Consider the following 13,555-nt stretch of genomic DNA (forward strand, 5'->3'; position numbering starts at 1 on the left):
TGGCATGGAACACGTATCCCTATCTGCACAGGTCCACAGACAGCCAGGAATTTATTAGCAGCTACTTTCTGGAGCAATTTCAGCTCATCAGAATGTAACAAGTTAAATCAGGTGATGTTTTGTACCCTAAATGGATTGGGAGGATTTAAAAAATAAGCACAGGAGGGGAGAGGATGGATTTAAGCACACATAATTGTTAAAATTTTCCACTTCCTGGCAGGTTAACACGGACCAGGCTTCATACAATCGTGCTGCTGTCCTTTCTCCTTCAGGAAACTCCAAAGCTGCCTCTGACTCTAGAGATACAACTAGTTATTGTTCCCTTCCCTCCCCGCAACATTTTTAGACACTGGTCATCTATTGCAGTTGAGTGTCCTTGTGCTGCCTGCATCCTCTAGGAGGACAGGCCATTCGCAGCTTCCTATTTTGCAGTAGTTTAGGGCCAGAGCCTCTCTCCCAATGGAAAGGCAGCACATGCTGAGCAGTTCTCAGATCAGCAGCCAAGCACCAGACTGAGAGCCAGTGGCCTCTGCTTTCGACCAGGAGAGGTACTTGTAAATACTTCGTATTGTTTCTAAACATGAGGATAAAAATTATCACCGATTCAACAGCAAGCGATCAACAGCACAGGGCAGCTTTCTAAATACCCTGCGGTTTTGAACTGTAAACTGAAGGAGTGACTGTTTTGGTCTCTGCTGAACTAAGTCTGACAACTTTACTGAATTTCATGTGGCGGACTGTAATGTGAAGAACATTTTGCTTAGGGGCTAGAACAAGAACATCAAACTAATTTAAATAGAGGCCCGTATCTCCCAGTGGCCAACATTCTGTCTATGCTCTGTTTAGGCTTGGCACAATTTGATTTTTTTCTAATTTTGACGATTTTTATCCATTTTTAGTTGACGATTCCCCTCCCCAATTTTTAACTTTTTTTTTTCTATTTGTAACTACTTTTATTTTTACAGCTGTAGAGTTGGATTAAGGGCAGTGCTGACAGTTGGGCTGAAGAGGTGTCCCTGTGCAGGGGGATGCTGCAGTCATCATGGTGCAACGGAAAGAGAACCCCAGCCAGGACTGTAAGGAGGAGGACAAGCTGCCAGCTGGAGGGGAAGCCACCCTGCTGCTGAACAGTTCCAGCCCTGGGAGAGCTTCCACACTCCTGGCTGGTGAGTGAGCAAGTGGGGCCATGACAGTGTAGCTGTGGAGGGCTCCCGGCAAAGTTGCGTGGCCAGTGACACTGGATGTCTGCACATACATGGTGTGGGGAAGGCTGGAGTCCTAGTGGGGAATAGCAGAGACCCCCCCCCCACCAACCTTGGTCAGGACCTCGAGGAGGAGGAACGGGTCCCCAGCTGCAGAGACAGCAGGGTGGCTACCTCCGCAGCCAGGGACGACGACGACGACTCCTCCTCGCAGTCCTGGCCAGGGGTATCTGTTTTGCCCTGTCAGGACCGTGGCCTCTCCACCACACCTTGCGTCTGCAGGGATCACGTGTCGTTGGCCCTGAGGCAGCGCAGGAGAGCTTTATTGTCGTGGACCCACTCACTCACTCACTCAGAGGGCTGCCCGCAGGCAGGCTGGTACCAACAGATATTTTTTTTCTTTGATTTCAGCGTGGCAGCTGAAACCGACATTTACCGACAGTTATCTATTAAAATCGAATGTGGCCAAGCCTAGCTACCTTATACCTGCAGAGTGTGGATTACATATTCTGCAACACCAATGCATTTATACGTCTACGCCTTCCCCACTAATTCGCACCCTACGCCTGCATCAATAAATAGCTGTTGTTCATATAGTGTTTTCAGCATTATATTCTTATCCCTTGAGCCTACATTAGTCCAAGCCAACAGCTACTACTAGGCAGGGAATAGATAAACTACCTCGTTTTTGTTTTTCGCCGGCAAGGTTTGTACCTGATGCATCAGCAACAAGTAAGCACATCTCAGGGACCTGGAAATTCCCCTTACCAAAAGCACCTGAATGCATGGTAAGATGCACCAATGAGTAGGGCAGCTACTCTTAACCTTTAGAGCACAGGATTTATTCAGGTCTGAAAGCTGTTTAAATAGAACTGCTGCAACCAACTTAGCTTGCAAAAAAAAAAAAAAAAAAAAAAGGTAGTCCTTTGATCTGAGACACACCATCATCACCTTGCACATATGTGATGGGAAAAGTGGGAGTGTGTTCCAATTTCAAAATGTTGTGCTGCTACCACCGAGATCTCACTGGAACACTGAATCAATATTTGCTGGAGCTAAAGCAGGAGGCAGGCTAGGGATAGGATAGAGAGTTCTTTTTTTTCCTGAAGTTAAAATGGAAAACTAAACAGTCATGATGCAAGCTAGCTTTCCCTATCACCCCCAAAAGCTACATAACAATGCAGCTCAGTCCCAAGCACTAGTAATATACCACAGTCCTGATCTGTTACCTCTAAACAGATACAGATGACTATACTGAACAGCATCACACCTGTAACTGGGCCAAACGTCAGCTATGAATTAGATTGAAAATCAATCTCCATTTCACTTGAGAGTCATATTTGAACCCTTGCTACTTGACATGAAAGGTTGAGACATTAATCAGATCGGGTTCTCCCTGATCAGAATTCTCAAACTTGTAGGGGGAATAAAGCAAAAGGTCCATGACCAGCATCCTGATTCTGGCTGACAGGCTTTCCACCAGCAGTGGAACACAAAGAAAAAACTACTTACTTGCACAGAGGTATGAATCTTTGTTGAAAGGTTTCATACAGTGGTAACAGTTGATTGGACCCACAGTAGGGGCTGCACTGAAGAGGTGTCCATTTAACATCTTCTTGTCTTTTTCTTTCTCCTTGGAATCTTTGTCCTTCTCTTTAGTCTTCTCCTTATCTTTCTCTTTTTCCTGAAAAGGGAAAAAGGACCAGTAGAGTCTAGTGACAAATCCCCCCTGGTTGGAGCTATGAGTACATTGATCCATACACACCTTACCAATAGCCACATGTCTTCATAGATCTTAGCTAGGGAAGCAAATTTACAACCTTCGCAGAAAAGCATTAACACTATGGATTTCCTGTGTCCTCTCTCTACACAGGCATTTTGCAAGTACAGCAGCTCAAGAAATTAGGTCTCTTCTCATCAAAGCATCTCTGTTTCTTCCCATCTTTGTCTTTAAACATATGCCCTGGTTCTGATCATTACTAAATGGCACCCTGAGAAAACTCAATCTCTTCAGCACTTTCAACGGATTGTTGCATAACTAAAATAACAGGTTTTGTGTAGGCCAAACTTTCACCGTGAAGTTAATTTTTACGGCCAATGTAAAAACTAATTTTTTAAGTGTATTTTAAAGGAGAAAGACAGACCTTTATTTTGGGGTGGGCTGATAGAATTCTCTTCCTTATTCTCCTCTTCACTAGTTTGAGCTGCCTTCTTCAGTTTCATTCAATCAGCTGTGAATAATCTCCTTGGGGAAATGGATTTTTCAGAAACTTTCTATCCATAGTACAGTAGATTAGGTTGACTTACTGAACTATGGCTAAATGGAACTCCAGGTTACCCAGTACCGGCTTGTTCATTGTGCTCTGTCTTAATTGCAGAGACCAGTAAAGGCAGATGATGGCTGCTTTGCAAAGCCTAGGTTCTGAGTTCCCCATGTCTCGATAGCAGTGGAGATAAGGCTGGTCAGATACATAGCCAGACTAGCATCAAAGCATTATATAAAACGTTAAAGAGGCCACACTGGTTACTCTCACTTTGGGAATCCAGAGCACAGCCGCTTTTGGCAAGCTGACTAGCAAAGCCTTCAGGCCCATCCGCTCTGATTTTCAGAAGGGTCTCTCCTCCTTCCCCCAAAGAGATTGTTATATCAGCAAGATTATGCTGCTTTAAATATGCAGGCTTGAAGTTCCCTCACAATCTTGAAGCTTAATGGGTGATTCAAACGAAATCACAGAAAATGCAAACATTCCCATTTTGCACAGCCTGAGGTAGCAGATGACTAAATACTGAGATGATGAAATAATATAGGAAGTGACAATATGTTGATTTCCTTCTATGTTTGGAAGTTCCATTAAATAGGGGTCTTAACTTACAACAAACACAGGCATTTGAGCTCTCTAGTATGTGGCCTGCATCACTGCCACCTTCATGGGAGCTGCACATGCAAAATACAAATCTGAGTAATATTCAACCCTTCAACAAATATATATCTGCACATACACACACAAAAAATGTAACTGCTCATTACACGATGTGACCCCATTATCATCTCAACAATAATCATTTCTGTCTCAATGGATTATTGAGACCATGATGGCTTTTGTAAGAGAAGACACCATGGAGGCGAAAGTGAAATTATGAAGGTTTTCTGTGGATTTATATGTTGTTAAATGATATGTAACACGCCTGGAGCTAAACATTTTTCCAATAGAGGTCTAAATAAACAAACAAAAGAGCCCTCCTGCTGCTCAGCAGCAGGCCTGAGGAATAGCAACAAAGCAGTTAATACCAGGACAGTGACTACAAGTTCTGCAGTCACCATGAGGAAAACTTTGAGCCTTCAATCTCTCTGGTCACTTGATTACAGACCTAAAAGTGGCAATTCTTCAACAAAAAAACTTCAAAAACAGACTCCAAGGAGAGACTGCTGAATTGGAATTAATTTGCAAACTGGATACAGTTAACTTAGGCTTGAATAGAGACTGGGAGTGGATGGCTCATTACACAAAGTAAAACTATTTCCCCATGTTTATCCCCCACCCCCCACGGTTCCTCAGACGTTCTTATCAACTGCTGGAAATGGCCCATCTTGATTATCACTACAAAATGGTCTGCCGCCCCCCCCCCCCCCGGCTCTCCTGCTGGTAATAGCTCACCTTAAGTGATCACTCTCTTTACAGTGTGTATGGTAACACCCATTGTTTCATGTTCTCTGTGTAGATAAATCTCCCCACTGTATTTTCCACTGAATGCATCCGATGAAGTGAGCCGTAGCTCACGAAAGCTTATGCTCAAATAAATTGGTTAGTCTCTAAGGTGCCACAAGTCCTCCTTTTCTTTTTGTGAATACAGACTAACACGGCTGCTACTCTGAAACCTTTGAGCCTTTGATGTCACATGCAAATAATTAGTAATAAGTTTAACATTTCTGTCTGTCTCTCTGTGAATCCAAAGCTGAGTCCATCCCTATACCGCCTTTAAACTAAAGTTGACTATCTCCATTACTGGCCCCAGAGCCCCTCTCAGTATTACTTCCACAGAAATGAAAGATACTTAGGATGCAGTATTAAATGGGACAATGGTATCTGGGGCAGACAAACCTGAAACTGCCAGCAGTCCCCTAGATCATCTAGATTGAATTAGAACCCTGTGACCTACAGGTGAAAGGCTCCATGTCCCACCCACAATCTGCTGAACTGTGCAAATCCAGCAGAGTTCACTTTGGAAGGGGCTCGGGACTTATACTCTGTAAGAGTGGTAGTAAATCAAGACCAAAAGGTTTGCTTGAATGTCAGACTCTGAGGAACTCAGACCTCCAAGGGAAGGATCTTACTCTCAGCCAGACTCTAGGCCTCTATGAACACTTAAACACTCCTAGCAATGCTAAACGAGATTAACTTTAATAACTTCCCAGGGAGTGCAGCTGGTATTTAAAGACAGGTTTTTGCAATTTGTAATTTTGGGGTCTGGGATATTAACTGTCCTTTATGATTTTATAAAGAAAGAAAAAATGTTTAAAAAAAACGTAATGATTTCAGTTAGACACAGGAAATATTGCACCACCTTTAGTGAGCAAAAAGCCAACTTTCATATGTCATATGTCTGACTGCGAAGTTGGGGTGCAGGACCCTCTGGCTTCCCCAGGAGCCCCCCCTGGGCAGACTCGCTGTGGGAAGCGCACGGAGGGGCAGAGGATGCTGAATGCTCCGAGGTCAGGCCCAGGAAGGTGGAACCTGTGTGAGCTGTTTGCCCTGGAGACAGTTTTGAGCTGTAGCTCACGAAAGCTTATGCTCAAATAAATGTGTTAGTCTCTAAGGTACCACAAGTCCTCCTTTTCTTTTTGCGGATATAGACTAACACGGCTGCTTCTCTGAAAACTTTCATATGGTGGGTTAATAACACATCACAAAGCATTAACTTAAAATGAAATGTTCTTTCTACACTACACATTACTGAAGCTTCCTTCAAATAACAGCATGAAAATAGAAACATTTTTCTTCCATAATAAAACCAGCAGCATGGTTGAAGGAACCAGTTCACTGGGCAGCGTACTTAAGCATCAGATTTCAGTGTGAAGTAACAGTTAAGTTCTTACCTCCCAATGCGTAAGTCCTACTAGTCTCACTGTTATTTCAGGTAATTCACTAAATCTACACCGTTTTACCGACATGATTTCTCAGGGACAGGAGAGCTGTTTTCTAAGCGTATTAGTCCATAGTGACTGCACACTGGTCTGCTCAGTTTGCCACGACAGACTATTGGGAGAGGAAGTCAGATTGCTTGGGCAAGGGAGGGAGGGAGGTGTGTTAGCTGCTGACTTCCTTAAAGATGATTGTAACGTTTCCCCTAGCTAGACCTGTTTACAAAAATCAGAGGGGCAGTGGGGAGGGGAAATGAATTTTAAAAGGAAAGTGGCACTTAAATTGGAGTCCAGAACTTTAAAAGAGATTTAATAAAACAACCCTTCTATGATACTTAGGGCATTTATGAAAAGAAAATTTTATTCTGTTAGAAATAGATGCACATTTAGTGTACTTCCCCAGTATTTAGTACTTTTGCAATATCAAAACACTTATACAGATGGCTAGAGAGGTTGCTTTTGTATATCTCTAGCTACTGGTTGTTTTTTATTTAATTCACAGATGTTTACAATCTCACAGTTCTTTGAAATGCTATTTTGAAAAGCTGGTGGTGTTTAAAACTCCCTGGATGCAGACACCCACTCCAACTGCACAAGTAAATGACAGGAGAAATTACTTACCCTGCTTTTCTTAATTTGATTCCATATTTGCTGTCATGCCCCAGAAATTCATTTTGAAAATGGGAGAAACGCTGAATATTTTTCTGACTAAGCGCACTATCACACAGTAGAGATTGTGTGTATATGAACCATTACATGCAATTGAGTTGAATGGAGTTTCACCAGTGTAAAACTGAAGTAACATGATGTGGCACACTAGACTCACTGGTAAAATTACCCACTTATCTATTCCCCCTTCATGTTTAATTTCCCTTGTGCCTATATGTCTCTTTTTGCATTGTTGTTAACATAATTTTAAAAAAATATATATTGGTCATGGTCTTCGTCAGAAAGCTGATTTTACAATTGATCTTAGAAAACTGCATTATCTAAAACCAAGTTCTGAGCAGAGCAAAATCTGTTAGGAGCAACTGTATGTTTATAGCTCTTGCTCTACTAGAAACAGTTAGAAGAAACAACCAAATCTTCCTGTTCCACTTCCTCTTTCAAGGGTTGTTTTTTGTCTTTCATGTTTTAATCTAAGAAACTCTTCTTCTCTGTGATGATCCAGTTCTGAGGAACTTGAACCTGTGTTTCTCAGGCTTACTGTATAAAATTGCAGTAATTAACACAAAAATATTCAGAAGCAAGAAGAAAAAAAAAGTGTTTGACTTGGATATCACTCTGCATTGCCAATTAGTAAAAAGTCAAAGCTGCTAGCTATTGCGAGCTTTTAAAAAGCAAATTGTGTTTACCATCTTGGAGTGACTCTTGTTTTATCAGAAGGTTTTAAAGTGAACAAATAAGCCAGCGTGTGGCAGTCTCTGTGGCCTTTGGTTTAATAGACGAAGATACGGGAAGTATCCCAATGTGCATTCTCCATGTACTGTCTTATCCCTCATCCTAACAGAATCTTAGAATCTTTCTCTATATACAACTGTGATCAGCTATGATCTCCCAGTTCTTACCTTATGGCAAGGACTGTCAGCAAATCCCCCAACTGTACATACTTCACAAATTCTCACAAGTGGTTTGTATGAAGGGTTCTATATAAATATATTCTCTCATATTGAACTTTGCACTGGAGAACAGGGACAGTTATCATATTCTTTTGAACTTGTCATAATCGGATGCAGCTCTGGGGTTGTCTATGACCACAGCATGCATCCTGTCGAGATAGATCAACAAACGGGAACTGGTCTCCCTTGCATAAGGGCTTAAAGATGTCACAATCTCTAGATGATGCACCAGAGATGACTGCATTATTGTGCATTTATTGTATTACCACACAAAGACCTACGTTAAAAGAATGTTAAGTTTGGAAAGTCAAGCACTCAAAAATTATGGCTTGGCAGAATTAAAGCTGCTTATGCTACCTTATTTCAGCTTCCCGGTGCATATGCATTATGATATAGTCTTATTATATATCATATCATATACTGTTTTTTCCAGAGGACTCATTCAGTGCACAGGATGGATGATGCTCATTGAACAAGCAATTATTCAATATTTTGCTTTATCCCCATTGTTCAGTGTGCGGTCCCACACCTTATTTACAGCACATTATTCAAACCCTGCTCTGAATGAAGAATTATTAATTTCCTTTTACATTTTGGAATGGCACTCATCATTACAGTATCTGACTGCTTCACAAACGTTAACGAATTAATTTTCACAGCCCCTTGCAAGGTGATGTGGTATTATGCCTAACTTTTGAGTGTTTGACTTTGCAACCTTAATGTTCTTTCAATGTCATTTTTCCTGTGCAATTTGCTACGTCTTTAAAAAACTGGAAAACCAGAAATCCCACCATATGGAACCATACTGACACTTAGACCTATAGCACAGACCTCGACCACTTGAACGAATGGAGTAACTGATAAAAGTAGAATGCGGTCATCCTCTATGACAGTGGTTCTTAACCTGGGGTGCAAGATGCCCTTTCTGGGGGTGCGAGACATGCCAGATTTTTTTAGAAGGTAAATCATCGAAAACACAAATTAACCACAGGCACTTAAGTACAACTACTTTGTTTCATCAAACCTACGTTTATATGTATATAATTCTCTCTCTTTCATTCTATAGTTATGATACATCTAGGTTTAAAGAACGGACCCATTTCAACGATTTTTGATAAGGGGCGCGAGAACATATTTTGAGAACTAAAGGGGTGCAGGGTGCAGTAAAGGTTAAGAACCACTGCTCTATGAGAACCAGACAGTAGAGGGGGGCTGAAACACATACTTTGCCTGTGGGTTTCACAGCTATTTGCTGACAGCAGAGGAATGGGGGCACTCATGAATCATGGGGTTCCACTTCCGGTTCTGACAGGGGGTGTGCTCTAGTGGTCATAGACCTTTCTGCCTTTGTTCCTTCCACCCCCACAAGCTTGGCACTTTTTGCCCCATCCCTTTCCCAATCCCATGTTTTCTCCTCCGCATTCCCATACTCATGCTCCTCATCGGATCTCAGTCTCCTGAGCTCACCCTTGCACAGAGAGTCCTAGTATCCCACTCTGGGGTCCATGTCTGAGTTCCATTCCTTCCTCCACCATGGCTCCCAATCCCAGCCTTTGTCTCCTGGCTCCTTGCCCAGCCAGTGCCAGTCTTCCCAATCATCGGGCTCCCCATTTGATTTCAGTTCCCCTCCCCCTCGGGTTCCAAGTCCCTTTGCTCAGCCAGTCCCAGTTCCGCTCTTTATCTGATCTGTCTCTCCTACCCTACTGACTGCCAGTCTCCTTGACCATAGAGTATCAGGGTTGGAAGGGACCTCAGGAGGTCATCTAGTCCAACCCCTGCTCAAAGTAGTTAGTCCCAGCCTCTCCCTAGCTCCTAGTCTGATGTCAGCCCCCTGCCCTCCCACGTACCTTTGCCCCAAGGCTCCTTGTCCCAATCTACTCCCTTTACCCCCCAGGTATGGACCCTTGTTCCCTCAGCATTTGAATCATGGTGCTTCGTCCTCCAAGCTGCCTGGGCCCAACAGTGAAAACGCAAGCAAGACAGACTCCCTGCTCTTATTTCCAGTGTCTCTCCTTAATCTAGGACCAACTGCAGGAAAAGTCTGGCTCCCCCTATGCAGCCTTTGTGCTGCAGCATTCTCAGTGGAGATGGAAATTTTGCTGAAATTAGCTGTCAAACATTATCATGTCTCTACTGAGCATGTGCAAACTGATATTCTTCAAAAGCTTATAACTTGGCAAATGTGGGCATTTTTCCCATGAGAAAAGCAAGAGGTATATTCCTGACACAAAGGCAAACCTTCTGCCAGACTACAAATTCTTGCTCCAATGCATGGAGATGCTGGAGCTTCTCAATGAACCAACTGTAAGAACGTTTTCAACACCAGTGAAACAAAGTATTTCCCCCTAATCTTGTTCTTGTAAAAGACTGGAGTATTTCAGCTGAAACTAAAAAAAAACCCCGAACGCTCAGGGGAGGCACCCAACATAGCATTTCACTGCAATCTGTTCTAGTCGAGCAAAGTTATGAGCAACTGGCAACCGGCTCTTATAACGGGAAGTGCTGGGCAAACTCAAGTATATGTGGTGCTACCAGCAGCGTCTCAAATAGTTTTTTTTGCCAACCACAACACATTCTTTGTCACTGTTTGTTCATAACATGCAAGCTGTGACAAGGTCTCTAGTATTATTATTATTATTAAAAAGCCATGTCTTCCACGAGACCAGAGGAGACCATAAAGAACATGTGGGACAGACAAGCAATTCTGTTTTGCCTGAACTGAAAATATAGCAACACACTTACATAGCGAGAGGCAACACTGGCTCCAGAGATTCAAATTTAATGGAGGCCATGAATGTTTCATATCTTCAACTAAACCTCCATCCAAATCCCTCAGCAAATGCAAAAATATAACTGTAAAAACTCCCCTCACTCAGTAGTAAGGGAAAAATCCATCATTACTTATGAGGCAGTATCTCTTTAAAAACAAAAAGGCTTTGGGGAACATTCAGCCAGTTGAATTATTACAGTGGCTGAATACAGTGTATGAGGAAGAGAAGTATGAAGGCAAAATCTGAGTGGGACTGGTACCCACGCTGAGCACAAAGGCATGTGCACTATATTCTTTATACACCACCCTTTTCCTCTTGCTAGTTTGTATTATTGTCTCAACTTGCTTTTACAATGATTTCCCCCCTACACAGCAATGTTTCACTAGGAGGAAAACTGACCTCTCCAGCCAATGAGGATTCTCCAGAGTTCTCAGAGCTGCATGGAATGGTACATTTATCTGTGGGCTTTGGAAATTTGGAGAGGTGCTAATGTTTTAAATAATCACCGATCAGGTGCTAAAAGCACAGACACTTTTTAACTGAGAGGTGGAAATTACTATATCACTCCCGTTTAGTATTGCAAATTCTGCTAGTTTTCCTTTGCACGCACAAACTGCAGTTTTCTAGAAAGGTCTGCAGTGCACTATTGTCTTGGGCAGTGACAGCTTATGTCACAATAAGATGTGCAGAGCTGGGTAAATCCTTGCAGACAAAATAGCTTTTCCCCTTTACGTATAGGGACCAGCAGCAAGCCTAACTGTAGAACTCTAGATATTTGATTTTGCTTTTTCAATACCAGGTTCCTTAAAAGGACACATTCTCTATCAAGTTTCAGAGTAATACACTTACATTTTGACCCAGTTCTCCTCCCTCGCCATATAACTGTTTACATAGTCTGCTTTGTTCTACAAAAAAACAAAACAAAAAAACTCTATTCTAAATAAATCTAAAAATCCAGGTCAGCAGCTCAGCCCCCATGTTAACAAACCAATGTCTCTCAGGATCAATGGGATGTCATTACATAAAGGAAAATTTAGGCTGAATATCAGGTAAAACTCCACCTTTCAATGGGATGTATCAAATCGTGGAATAACCTCCCCAAGAAAATGGTGGGCATTGCATAGCTTGAATCCCTGAAACCTTTGGAGAGCAAAGTACTAGGAAATGCACCATAGAGAACAGCCCTGCATTGGCTGGGGCATATAGTAAACAGGATAGATTAGGTCTTTTCCACCTCTAATGTCTGTGATTCTGTTAAATGTCTGTGATTCTATTTTTGTTATATTTCTAGCACAAGAGTACATCAAACTCTGTAAGGAAATCAACTTCAGCATCAAGTTTCCCAGAGGTTGTTACAGACATGACAGAGATTTTAGAAGTATTTAAAATACCTTGAAAGACCATCTATTGCCTTTTACCAAAAGCAGCTTGTTTTATCAGAATAAGCAGTGTTTTCCAAACATCAGATTTAAATTTGTTTTCATTACATTTATGTCTCTTTGGTACTCATTCTATGGGCCACATCCCAAAAATTTACAAGTCCTGTTGAAATCAGTGGTAATTCCTGGTGCTCACCACCAGGCACTATGTTAGACTGAACATATTTCTTTGAGGCCTAACAGGATTCATTTAGGAGCTCTCAACAACACACTAAGAAGTCTTATTCACAGGGAGGTGAACATCAAACACATGGCACTAACATAATAAACATGATTAATAACAACACATGGGCACCAGATGCCACTTACTTTGCTCTTCTTGCTGCTGGACATTTTATTCCTGAGGTAGCTGAAGGTGCGACTGACTTTTGTTCCACTTTTCCCTTCTAAATCTTTCCTGGAGGGGCTGGGAGGCAGGAAGTTGCCGCTCTCTTCAGACACACTAAAGCCAAAAGACAGAGACTGTAGATTTTGTTTATGTTATTTTTTTTCCATATTATGCTGGGCAGGGAAAAAGATTCGAGAGGAAACCTTGGTTTTTTTAAAAGAGCAAATACATTTTTCATCCAGCTATTGCAGCTAACCAGAGTCATTTGTCAATTTACATTTTTATATGAAATATGACAAGCTAAAGAGAAAACACTAATCAGCCACTTAGTTACATATCGCAAGAGACTGTTTCTTTGGTAAAATTTCAGTACTTCAGTCTCAAACTATGACATTGTGCCCTCTACTGCTTTAAGGGAGAAACAGCTTTTCATTAACACAGTAGTCAGCAATTGCCCATTCTGTACTGCTACACATACCCAGTCTTAATTTATTGGCATAAACTACTGCTGTCTTCCATAACACACACAGAGCAGATGGTTATAAAGAAAGATATGTAGTGAAATCTGCACGAAGGACAGTCTCCACTGGGAAGCACCCTGTCTATAAAGTACCCCCAATTTTTCCAGTACAATTTAATTAGAGCTTTTGTTAAAAATTATCTTTGCTAGACTACTAACTTTTCCTGGTCCCTTAAAACAGAGAAAATAGGACTCAATTTGTGTTTGTGTGTTAATCTATAGGTTCATTTCATGTCAAACTTCGAGCTATCAATAATTTCAGAAGGGGCTGGTGAAATGGGATGCAAAGCCAAAAGGGAAGCCATATTGTGGTGGGGACAGCGGATAAAACAATTGTCCTGGCGCTCAGCAAATAGAAAGATATGTCAGAGATTTCAGAAGATAACACACTGCTGTGCACTAAAGAACATTTTAAAAGGCTGTTACATCGTAAGCTCTGTGGGGCAGGGACCATCTTTTTGTTCTGTCTGTACAGTGCCTAACACAGGGATCGGCAACCTTTGGCACACTGCCCCCCCAGGTAAGCCCCCTGGCGG

The 13,555-nt window shown here is 42.0% G+C and overlaps 1 protein-coding gene across 2 annotated transcripts in view; it reads right to left on the minus strand.

The window, feature by feature from the left end:
* Positions 1-13,555, minus strand: part of AKAP13 (A-kinase anchoring protein 13) — a 105,961-nt gene that overhangs the window by 41,684 nt on the left and 50,722 nt on the right. For both annotated transcript variants that reach the window (XM_074966493.1, XM_074966492.1), the window contains 2 exons: positions 12,481-12,613; positions 2,715-2,886 (listed from right to left, as the gene is read on the minus strand). In XM_074966493.1, the coding sequence (XP_074822594.1) occupies positions 2,715-2,886; positions 12,481-12,613 (305 nt within the window). The remainder of the gene's footprint in view (positions 1-2,714; positions 2,887-12,480; positions 12,614-13,555) is intronic.

Source organism: Natator depressus, chromosome 10 (genome assembly GCF_965152275.1).
Source record: "Natator depressus isolate rNatDep1 chromosome 10, rNatDep2.hap1, whole genome shotgun sequence".
In the NCBI taxonomy this organism is placed as follows: domain Eukaryota; kingdom Metazoa; phylum Chordata; order Testudines; family Cheloniidae; genus Natator; species Natator depressus.